At 38.7% G+C, this 12,643-nt stretch overlaps 1 protein-coding gene across 1 annotated transcript in view; it reads left to right on the forward strand.

Annotated features, from left to right (window-relative positions):
* The window catches only part of Lrrk (Leucine-rich repeat kinase), an 80,045-nt gene that overhangs the window by 25,000 nt on the left and 42,402 nt on the right, over positions 1 to 12,643 (forward strand). The window contains exons 9-18 of the mRNA XM_088259421.1: positions 528 to 695; positions 1,844 to 1,998; positions 3,637 to 3,763; positions 5,214 to 5,446; positions 6,146 to 6,304; positions 8,219 to 8,393; positions 9,321 to 9,497; positions 9,936 to 10,189; positions 11,197 to 11,488; positions 12,168 to 12,335. Coding sequence (XP_088115547.1) covers positions 528 to 695; positions 1,844 to 1,998; positions 3,637 to 3,763; positions 5,214 to 5,446; positions 6,146 to 6,304; positions 8,219 to 8,393; positions 9,321 to 9,497; positions 9,936 to 10,189; positions 11,197 to 11,488; positions 12,168 to 12,335 — 1,908 coding nt within the window. The remainder of the gene's footprint in view (positions 1 to 527; positions 696 to 1,843; positions 1,999 to 3,636; positions 3,764 to 5,213; positions 5,447 to 6,145; positions 6,305 to 8,218; positions 8,394 to 9,320; positions 9,498 to 9,935; positions 10,190 to 11,196; positions 11,489 to 12,167; positions 12,336 to 12,643) is intronic.

Genomic DNA, 12,643 nt, shown 5'->3' on the forward strand with positions numbered 1-12,643 from the left:
AATTTTTTAAAGAAAAAAATAATGTGACCGTATATTTTAAGCTCTATTTTTGTGAAAAAAACCTGGGCATGAAGTGGCTAAAAAGAAATGTTTGTATGGTGTGAAATCTGAAAGAGAAAATACTAAAATATAGTACAAAGATTTTCTCAAATTTGTACTTTCAGTTTTCTGTCTGTTACTGCTTGTAGCCAATTCCTATCCAATTTCTGACTATCTTTTTTGAGGTCTTCCGACGCCCTTTTTTACTTTCCGAAGGTCTCATCCCCCATCTCAACATTTTTGGGGTCCACCTTACTAGGTCCTGTCTTGCAACATGTCCCGCCCATTGCCACATGAGTCTTGCAGAATTCAAATCAGTGTCAAATTTAATTGTCATTGAAAAATTATTTTAAAAGCTTTATATTCATATTCAGAGAACCAACAATGCATGATTGAATGATTATTTAAAATGTTCTTGAATACGGTTCACTTTTGCAGGCTCTCGCATGTTATGAAATGTGTATTTGATATTTTAATTAATTTTCCAGGAGTCGCCGTCGGAGTTCCGTTTCCGTCCCGTGAACCTGGACACGGTTATTGGCGTCACTCGCGACTCGTGCCTCCGGGCTGCAGTGCGAGGGGGACACACTGAGATAGCTCAGGCCCTCTTGGCTGCCGGAGCTGATCCTAATGCCCCCAATGCAAACAATATACAAGTAGGAACTTTTTCTCTTACTCTCTTTAGGTGAAAATGACACTATCAAAGAAAAGACACGTATTATACCTACCATTAATTTGTTTTATTTCACACGACTAGTTTCGAAAACTACAGATGTTTTCATCAACATCAATTTCTATAAAATGATTATATAAAAAAAATTAATACTGATAAAACATTAATTGACAATATGCTTTTCCAAAATTCCTCACCATTATTGTCTACGTTTCCATTAAACCAAGTCCCGCCCCTTAACCCCACGCCTGTCAGTTATTATCCCACCCACCTCTACCAATACCTGAATGATTATTTGCTCGATAGTTTTTGTGATCACCTGTCGATAAAAACATCTGTAGTTTTAAAACTAGTTGTGTGAAATAAAATTCAATTAGTGGTCTAATACAAGTGTATAATTTTTTAATAATCTATTAATTTCATATTACTATTGTTCATTGGTGTAAATATTTTTTTATTATATATAGAAAATATTATTTAGTGATTAGGATCAAGTCTATGTATTTTTCATATATCTAATCTGATTGATCGTACAAATTATTATGCGCTCACATCCACCATTTATTGCTCCTCAGAAGCTGCATTTACATAAGGATGGAAATTAAATTAATTAATCACTTGCTCGAGTCCACATTTATTCTGCAATATTAACAATTGTATACAATGCTTATTACATAATACTTATATTTATGTAAAAGAAATGATAACTGATTACGTTGCACTTTTAATGTTACATAGTTTATTGAAACGACTATGCGGTAGATGGGTAACTAAAGGTAGGTCTGGTCGCTCTGGTGGCTGGGGACGAGAGAGAATGTACCTTCAGTTGTCAGTCCTTTTAAAGATTCCATGTCGTTCTTCGCGTGGTGACGTCACGCTGGTCCGCGATGGCGCGGCGACATCGCGCTCATTCGCGGTGTACTTGTCTATGGTGGTCGGGGCTGGTTGGCTCACCACACTATGAAATATACGAGATTGGATGGGGATCAGAACAGTTGATGCGCTGTTTAGAGCTGCCCAAGTCAGGGATAGATGCTCTCAAGTGATAGTCCGGGTCAGGGAGACCTGACATGGCACATGAAGAAGAAAAAAAATCTGTTTGAATGAAATTAAAATTTATTTTTCTTTCAGCATTCCAGTTCAGTCCGTGCTTCAGCTAATTCGGTTCAATCCCAGACCCCGAACTACCCTTCCGGCAGTGCTAATTCCGGAGGAATGACCCCCGCCGGAGGAGCCAACCCATCGTCAGACCCCATCAGTATTCCTGCCCTTGTTGAAGCATGCAAGTCAGTAATAAAACAACTCGTATTCATACCACAAATAAACTTGTTTGTCCAATTTTTACAATTTTTTTATCCCTTTTTGAGCTTGGTGTTTGAAGTTTTTAATTAAAATTTGCCATTTTCAGTTTGTTGTTTGACTGATTAATCAACCATGCGAGATTTGCATTTTTAATGGTAGATTTTGGTGGTTTTGAGGCACAGATTGAATGGATGATGAATAGTGTATATCTTCTTCTTCCTGGTTCCATCCCAACTTATCGTCTTTGTTGACTGTTGGGGTCAGCTGTCCTCGTCCTCAAGTAGGTCCTTCTATCGTGGACAATGTTACCTAAGCCATGCCTTCGAATCATGTTATCTCTCTGCAACATCCATGAATTCTTTGGTCTTCCTCTAGATGTCTTTCGAGGAAGAAGATTCAGAGGAAGGCAATTGGCGATTGCCTGGTTCACAATATAATCAGGTTATCTGAGTTGTATGGGTGAAATATAAGAGACAAATATACTTCCACACAGAAAATATTCAACAAATCTAATTACAGCTAAACTTTATGCTAAAGCAATCCTTACTTATGCATTTAAGAATTACTCAAACCAATCACAGGAATGTACATCCCTGCAAAACAACACACAAATCACCAATTACACACTGTATGAAAACATACATAGAACCACAAGATCAAAAACACTGAAACACTTCACAATATAAAACTTATACCTGGTTGAGTCAAAGGAACTTTGAGTATTGCGCAATAAAGCTGCATAATCTGCTTCCATTATCCATAAAGTCTTGCACCGTTGGGCGCAGATAAAGGTTAATAGAAATTAGAAGAATTTGTGATATAGCCAAAGGAAGGTCACCAGTGTGCTTGTTAGTTGACTGCGATTTTTTCGTGTATGGTCTTTACTCAATTTTCATTATTTAAAATAACCATTTTTCATTTTATTTTATATTGCAGTCTAATTCATAAATTTTGCTGCACTAATAATTGCAATATTTTGTTATTTACTGATTGGCATTAACTTCGTGGAATAACATGATGACTTTAAATATAATAAATACTAATAAAACAATAAAAATATTAAATATGAAGATAAAACACTTATATATAAGACCACTTTTTTGAGTTAATTAATGTTAACAGGACTAGTTTCGAGAATACAAATATTCTCATCAACAGGTGAAAATACAAACTATTATTCTGTTATTCTAAATATGATATTTTTTCAAAATGTATTATATTCTTGATTAAGTACAATAAATAAATGTTGATCCTTCTCCAAGCACAAGAGCTTAGTCTCTTTTTTTAACTACGTATAATAAGATATTTTATTAGTAGAAATGTCCAGTTAATGAATTAAAGTACCAATTAAAATAGAATTATAATCCATTCTCTCTATATTCCCACTAAACCAAACCCCACCCTCTAACCATTCAGTTATTACCCCACCCACCTTTATTAGTACCTAAATTATTTATATCTTGTTAGTTTGTATTTACACCTGTTGATGAGAACATCTGTAGTTCTCAAAAGCAATCATGTTTACATTGATAAAGTCAAAAATGGTCGTATACAAGTGTTCTATTTTTATATTTGAATTGAATATTTTGTGTTAACGCTTTTGTGTTGGGTTTCATTGACAGGGCTAGAAACATACCCCTGGTTGACCTATTACTGAAGCATGGCGCTTTGGATTTGAATTGCTTGGCCTTGAGAGAAGCAGCAGATCTGGGTGATGAGGCGCTAGTTGCTCGTCTTTTGGCAATAAAGGTACTTACTCACTTAACTGTTTTAGTTATGAGATTTTTTCTAACATGTATGCTAAAATTGCTGAAGATTTTTTTGCAAAAATGCTACTTTTTTATTACGTGTGTACTATTTTATTTATTGTTTCGGCATTTACTTTGTGGTAAGACATGTTGAAATTATTAAAGAAAACACTTGTTTTTTTACCACTTGAGTTTATTTATGATAACCAGTTTCGGAAGCTAAGCTTTCTAAATGTCTAAGAGTTTACATTTAGACCTGAAGATGGAAGCTTAGCTTCCGAAACCAGGTAAAAAAACTATTGTTTTCTTTAATAATTTTAACGTGTACTAAATATTTTTAAATGTTGCATCGTCTAATAATTATACAATACGGATATTCATTAATGGGCTGAATGGTGAACGCTACACGACTGTATAAAGCAACCACTTAAGCCAGCCTAATGCCAGGTCGTAAGCTCTAAGTTGCTAAGTCATCCTTCTTGTTTCATATAAAAACAGCAAATGCTTCATCTCAAGTTGAGGCACCTATAATATTGATATATCCTCCATAGGATGAATAATCCAGTGTCTGACAGAATGATGATAAAAAAAAGTTAAAATATAATGTACTACGTAGCAAAGATAATTGAAACTTTGTTTTGGACTTTTGTTTATCATGACTTTGGTTAGGAAGTTAATTATACCAAAAAGAAAATAATGAATGTTTGTTTTTTTGCCAAATAAGGCTAACATTAAAGATATCTACACTAAGTAGTTGAAACATTAACTTCCATGTGTGTGGAAGTCCTCATTAAAAAGTTATATTTCCGATATTGCACAAAAATCCTTTAAATGCAAATCTGACCTGTTACTGTATTCTATTGAAGTCTTAATTAAAGTTGCTACAAAACAATCCTGTGTTAAACCAATATGAAATCATTAAATCGCACCAAAACTAAACAATTTTTCAAGCTAGAATTCCTGATAACTTAAAATCATTTATAATGGAAATGTAACGTTTTGGTTAGGACCTCCACATATATAGATTCCTCAACCTATTTATCTACCTTGTGTGTATGTAAAAAAATATTCTTCAAACCCTTATCCGCATCCAGTGGTGCATAGGGCACTGCATCATATTAACGCAGTGTTATCTTGATCGTTTACATATAAAGAAAAGGTGATCAGCTCTACGCTTCAGGTACCAGTCCAGGGTAATATTAAATAAATATTAGAGTGAAAAAATCACTTATATTTATTTGACCCCCCCCCTGGGAATCGAACCCGGGACCTCCAGAACGGTAGCCGAGCGTGCTGACCATTACACTACAGAGGCGGACGTGTGTATGTAGATCTTGCATAAGTAAGCTTCATACGTACTGATGTAGTGAATGACCTGGCGAAGAGACAGGTATATCTCCAAACCGGTAGACTAAAATCTCGGTGAATTTTTTATAATTCAAATTTTTCAGGCCTACCCGGATCCCGAGTACAAGATCAACAAGCGCGGGATGACGGAGAGCATGTCTCTGGGCGGGCTGCTGAGCCCGTCGAGTGGCGTCACGGCCCCGAGCCCCCCGGGCCTGGCCGTGCCCCCGCTGGTGGCCTCCCCGCACGGCCCCCTCCTCACCTACAGCGCCATGTTCCCCAGCACGCCGGCCATGCTCAACTGGCACAACCAGAGCTCCAAACTTGCCACTCTCAAGTGAGAATCTACTAATCTATCAACAAACTAACATTTGTAGTGTGGATGTCAATCATGGGTAGAATTGGTGAATGTTATACGTGTGTAAAGTGATCACTTAAACCAGCCTATGACGCTTGTAAGGCCCGTAAATACCCAGACCTCCATGTTTTTCTTCATCTATGTTAAGATGTCAAAAAAATAACTAAATTACTTACCATCACACCACTTCTCCAAAGGGGTAGGCAGAGACAATAGAACGCTTCGCCACTCTGTCTTTGCAAACATTCTTCGCCTCTTCTACATTCAAACACCTACTCAAACATAATAAAAAAATTATAAAACCCTTATCCGCACCCAATGGTGCATAGGGCACTGCGTCATATAAACGCAGTGTTATCTTAATCGTTTGCACATGAAGGAAAGGTGATCAGCCCTCCGCTTCAGGTACCAGTCCAGGGTAATATTGAATAAATATTACAGTGAAAAAATCACCTATATTTATTTTACCCCCCCTGGGAATCAAACCCGGGACCTCCAGAACGTAGCCGAGCTACACTACGGAGGCGGACTTATACATACTCGGAGGAGGACTCCTACATACCCGCTGATCATTCTGACCATTATTCATCCATCTATCAATTATTTAACATACAGTGAAACCCCTATTTTACTTTGAAAATGGTATAAATATATTAAATTTTAATGTTATTTTTCTAGAATGTCCTGGATCCAGGAGGCAGCCATGCACGTGAACCCTCGCCTCAAGACGTCGCCTCGTGGAAAAGCGGTGGCACTGTACGCCGTCACCCGCATTGACATTTCCGGCAACGCTCTCACATCCATTCCTTTGGAAATATTCCAAATGACTAGTCTTAGGTAAATTTCTTCAGTCATCTTTTGTAAATACATCCAAACTTGAAAAAAAAACATTTTTTAATTTTTTCAGGAATTGTACAGCTTTACATTTAAAAAAGTGTATAATGAAAAATAGTCACATTAACCCTTAGAGTGCCAACCGTCTATAGATGGACTCTCTATTGATGCGTATAAAATGCGGAGCGTCGGAATACCGACTATGTATTACGCAATTTGTTTTAGGTATCGACCTGTACGGACGTGTCTTAGCGCGCGCATGTATAACGTTGTTAATAAGTTAATAACATTTATAAATAACCATTTAAAATTATTTTGCTGTGAATTTAACATTGATTTTTGTATTTTTTTAAGTAAAAGTTTTTTATTTCTACTTACAAAATGTCAAATTCGTCAAGTAGTGATGATGAAAAGCAATTAGAAATTTATGTAAAAATAAGCTCAGCACTATAAGGGTTAATAAAAAAAATCCAATTACACAATTCCACCGTTTTAACCGTTTTAGTGCCAAACAAATGCTGATGCAATATTTACAGAAAAGACTATTTTTGTGGCACATACACAAAATAATGAAAATTCCTTTTAACACATTGTTTGCGGGAAACGCTTAAAAGCGTCTTAAACATATTGTTAGTAGAGAGCGGGAGACGCTTATAAGCGTTCTATTTGCTTACTTTTGGTAGAGTGCAAGAGACCCAAAAAAATATTCAGCAGGTTACTTGTTACCCATCATGACGTATGGAATCGAAAGTAGAGCAGACACCGCTGCCACAAAAAACGCGCTTAGAGTGTCAGAAATGAAGACTCCGAGAAGCATAACAGGCAAGAGTCTTCGAGATAGATTGAGGAATGCCACGATCAGGGAAATATGCGAGATCGAAGATGTCGTTAGGTGGGGAAGGCAACGAAGAAGACAATGGTATGCGCATGTGAAGAGAATGGAACCATCCAGACTCCCCCACATCGCACATGGTAGACGACTCCCGGGCAGACCACCAAAGAGATGGGCCGATAGCTGGGGATCGACGTCGCAGGAGGCTAATCCCTCTTAAAAACAGGCTGCAAGGCCTATAATAAGAAGAAGAAGAAGGTTACTTGTGATAAGATTGAAGGTTGGCGGCTGAGTATAAAACCGCCCAAAAACAATGTGTTAATATTAATATTTAAATGTCTAGATACAAATGTTTATTATTAGCACAAAAGCATTATATTATTGAGCAATTGCTACTTAGTAGCATGTGTGTACGAACTTAGCTAGAAATAGGCATGCTCAAAAATCGACAGGCGCTCGATTTTCAAGCATGCTATTTATGCAGGGGGTGGGAGGGGCTTGCTCTGAGCACGTTTGAATAGGTTTGCTTATGAGCATGCTAGTATCGATGTATGTAAACTAGCATCCTTATTTTGAGCAAATGTGTACAGCTAGAGAGCGTTCTCATCTTAAGAATGCTGATAAGCATGCTTAATTAGTAGCGTGTGTATCTGTACATCAACCAAACAATATATTTCTTTCCTGATATTTAAATAGAACAAGTCACGCTTCACAAATAAAATAATATCACAATATCAATAACAATAATAATAATAAAAACCCTTATCCACACCCCAATGGTGCATAGGGCACTGTGTCATATAAACGCAGTGTTATCTTGATGGTTTACACATGAAGGAAAGGTGATCAGCCCTCCGCTTCAGGTACCAGTCCATGGTAATATTAAATAAATATTAGAGTGAAAAAATCACTTATATTTATTTTGGACCTCCAGAACGGTAGCCGAGCGTGCTGACCATTACACTACGGAGGCGGACTATGGAGTTAAGCTTCAGCTAGGAGGGACTAAAGATTTTTTATTGATATTTCAACATAGATGAAGAAGAAAGTTAAGAAACCATTTATTATTTATTATTTATTTTCAGATATTTAAATGTGGCTCAAAACAAAATGGAACGGCTTCCTACAAGTTCAGATGCCGAAGAAAAGTCGGCAGAGTCTGTCGTTGTACGCGGGAGGAAGAGTCGACGCTCCAACGGACAGTTAGTTGACTCCGAGGAGTATTACACTGCACCATTCTTGGAGGAAGTGTACCTTCAGGTAATCTTAAATGTTCAAATACTCAACTTGAGATGGAACATCTAACCTAGATGGTGGAAGTCTGAGCATCCCAGGGCTTACCGCCTGGCATTTGGCTAGCTTGCGTTCATCATTCTGCCCATTATGTATTACTAACTAACTAGTCATCACTTCGCTTCCTCGCAGGAGTCAGCAGAGAGAATAGAATCCCACATTGCTCACCTTCTTCGCCTCTTCTACATCCATACGTCTTCTCATACATACACGCCGATTATTCTGACTCCTGACCTGACCATTGACGCTGCCCATTATTAAATATCCATATTGCATTCATTTTTGGAACTTGTTTATATGCAATGGTCTTGGATCTCTTGGGTATCATTTTAATAGATTTGAAAATATGACTGATTGTGGCGCCATTAGATAAGACATTAGTGAAGTATATATGCTTACACCATTTGAACATAGGTTTCATTCATTTCGAATTATTTCACATACATTTTTTAGAAAAGAAAATCTAAAATAATTTTTTTTTTTTTAAATCATCCATAGAATAATTGAGGCCTTGATAGAATAAATAATAAGTTCGTCAAACACACTAAACTCTGTATTTTATAGAAAAGCTTGAAAAAAATTTTTTTTCTGGCAATTAACGATCTAGATAACTCTTTGTCGATATAATGCAGTGTCCCATGCATCATTGGGTGCGGATAAGACCTATAAGGTGAAGAAAACTAATATTTGAAGCTTTAACATTGTGATTTTTGATTTTATATATATAGCTTCTGTAAAAAAGTATCTGTTGTAAAGTCACTTTGTACAGTGAAACCCTTATTTTACACTTCTTAAGGAACTAGAAAAACCTAAATGGAGGGAAAATGTAAAAGGAGGGTATTGAAATAATTTTTTTTTTTCAAATATTGAACATGTTATGATATTGTTTTCCAGGAAAACAGGCTGGAGCACTTGCCGGACGCCTTGTTTTCTCTGCCCGCCTTGACGACCCTGGACGTGTCCAACAACAAGTTGCGCAAGCTCCCGTACGCCATGTGGAGGTCCCCTCGGCTCCGAGACCTCAACGCCTCACTCAACCTGCTCAAGGACCTGCCCACCCGACCTGAACATGTAATCTAACCCATTTATTGTGTCGTTTCTGCAATAAACATTTTATCATAATGACAAAAAAAATTTGGCTTAAAAAAAACAGCAAGTTAGAGGAAGATGTCGTCCATAGGTATATTTTGGCTAGAGCCTTCTGCAAGTGATTATTTTTTTTATTTATTTATTGAACGGCTAACGGGGAATTATTTGGTAAGTCTTCATATATATGAAGACTTATCAAATATGTTCACTGTGCGGCGTTAAATATGTACATATGTGGCCCATATTTAAATGGGTAAAAAAAGATCTTAACGAAGAAACGAGCACAAAGATGAGCGCGATTACATCCTTATTTTGTAAGGCCAGCATAGTGAGTATGGTATTAGAAATCGCATAAACTGGTTAATAATGCAATGCCTGAATGGATATCACCTTCTCACCATTATATCATCCTATTTCTAGGTTTCCTTGGCAGAGGAGGCGGCCAGCAGCGCCCTGTCCCCCACGAGCCCTTCCTCGGCGGCCCCCTCCCCGCTGCCGTCCTCCTCCTCCTCGGGGCAGCTGGCGGGGGGCGCCTCCCCCCACCCCTCGGTGCAGCGCCGCAGCTGGAGCGTGGACCGGGCGCTGCGACCCGACTCGCGCCGGGACAGCCTCAGCGCTGACGGGACCCTGGACGAGGAGGGGCTGGCCGGAGGGAAGAAGGCTGACGGCGTTATGTGAGTATTTCAGTGATGCTCAGCTGTCTCTTGGTGTATCCAGGATTTACATTCCTTGCAAATAGGGAACGGTGAATATCAAGAATTTTCCCCAGCCTAGTATTCGAAATACTTGATTGTGTCAAGATTTCTTCAGTTTTTCTCTGCTTCTATTACCAACTACATTTGCCTCATAAATTTGTTTTACTATTATTTCTTCAGTCATTTGTTCCATATTGCACAAACCATCACTACACACCTTTCTTAATTTTTTCAACAATGCAGCTTTGCATTTTTTTTTTATTCTTGTACATTTCAAAATATATTATAAATTGAAAGTGCAAAAAAAACATGCAATATCAACACAAAAAAGATCCCACAAAGGCATAGCCTGTGTGTGAGTATACATTTTATTTTAGGTTATAATAAAGGGCACTGGTAAGAACACAATACATAGCTTTGCATTCTTTCCTTATATCACAAATCGAACATGTATTGTACATTGTTTTGCCACGTATTCGTCTGATAGATCACATTTCAACTGCATTCAGTCTACATTCATCCTTGTTTTGCCAAATTCATGCTTCACTTCCATACATTAACAAGTATCATTGAAAGCTGTCCCACCGCATGCCCAGATCTGATACAGAAGCATCTTCCTGACAGATATGCTCTTGCTAAGCAAAATTTTTTTTTTTAACTAAGTTGCGAAATTTATTGAAAATGTGAAACAATATAAAATTGTATCCTGATTTTACTGTGAATTTACATTTAAAAGATTTCAATATACCTGTCACTGTCAATCTAAATAAATACAAGATTGTAAGTCCATCACCAAATTTTCTGGAAGTACCCCAGTGTAGGCAGTGAAAGGGATTAGTGTTTAGTTCAATTAGTCAGCTAGGTCCGGCCAACGTCGAGTCGGAATCGGATCTAGCTGACTAATTAACAAGTATCAAGTTATATTCAAAATGAATCATTGGAAATTGAGAATATCAGCACATGTTGATTGTCATTCCTCCTTGCAGGCAGCAGGAGCTCCGCCGGCACCACCTGTGGACGCGCGGGCTGCGCGTGGCGGAGCGGCCGCCGTCCCCGCCGCCGGCGGCGCGCCGGCCCCGCCTGGCGTGCCTCAGCCTCGCGCACAACCAGCTGCGCCGCGTGCCGCCCGGCCTGCCCTGCCTCGCGCCGCGCCTGCAGCGCCTCTCGCTGGCCTACAACAACCTGCGCACCATGTCGCACCTCACCAGCTACCCCAACAGCCTGCGCCAGCTGGACCTCTCCCACAACCAGATCACCTGCTGGCCCAGCCTGCCGCAGGTACTACTTGTCTCCCTTTTCTGTCTGAGACATCTCCGCCACGCCCTCTTAAACCTTCCCTAACGGTGCTAAAAACTTCCGCATGCACCAGTTTTATGTATTTTGTACGCTATATGAAAATGTTTAAAAATAGTTTAAAAAATGGTATAAAAATCGGAAAAATGTGAATATTCTTAAATGTTGCTTTTATTGACCATAGTTGAGGTTCAAATGTAACGATTTTGTAATGTTAGCTCTGGTAATTATCTAAAAAAAAGGGGAAAAACATCGCAAGTAGCTGCAATAGCTAGCATAGTGACACGACTGTCACATAAGACGTTCTGCGCACTACTAACGCAGTCAACACGTTACAACATGCACGTATAGGTACACAAAGCACGCCACGCATGCACACACTGAAACGTTTGTGTATTGGTGATTCTATCCCCGTTTTTTTTTGCAATTTATTTATTTCCGTCGCTGCAAATGAATAACTTTATATTATAATACTTTTATGTAACACGTAAAAGTATTAAAAGGAACACAAGAATTCAGAGCCCATATCTATTATATTTTATATTGATATTCTCATTTTAAAAGTCGAGTTGTCGTAAATACATATCACCAGGAGGGGAAGGTTAAGAAAAAACATTTGTATATGTCCCAACACCGATGTGTTGACTTAATGCATTCCTTGCAGGTGGACAGTTTCAGTCCCCTGGAGCAGGCCCACCTGTGGTGCTACTGTCCGGGCAGCGGGGGAGCCCCCCGCTCTCGCGCCAGGTCCGCGGGAGGGGTGAGGAAGGCAGTGCTCGCTGCTCTGTGCCCCGCCCGGAGACACCTTCGGCTAGATGGACTCCGAACACTGGTAAGATGAAATTAATCAAAATAATCCCTGCATATTATTTTTAATGGTCTCAATCCTGTAGATTGATCTGCAGCTACAAATGACATCTCGTTCACCATTCCGGTCTTTCATGTGAAACTCTTTTATTATTATATACACAATTATTATTATGCACGCAAAATGTCGTACCTTCTTCTAGTGGAACGTAAGGTCTGTTGATGACAGTCAACAGTCCGGCTTCTCCTGAGGAGTTTCACATGGTTTCCTCCTAGCAATAAGAAAATGCTGAGAAGTTCCTGACTGGCCCACACTAGATTATCCCTCACAGA

Source organism: Brachycentrus maculatus, unplaced genomic scaffold, assembly GCF_059751285.1.
Source record: "Brachycentrus maculatus isolate JH-2025_06_01 unplaced genomic scaffold, ASM5975128v1 h1tg000117l, whole genome shotgun sequence".
NCBI lineage: Eukaryota > Metazoa > Arthropoda > Insecta > Trichoptera > Brachycentridae > Brachycentrus > Brachycentrus maculatus.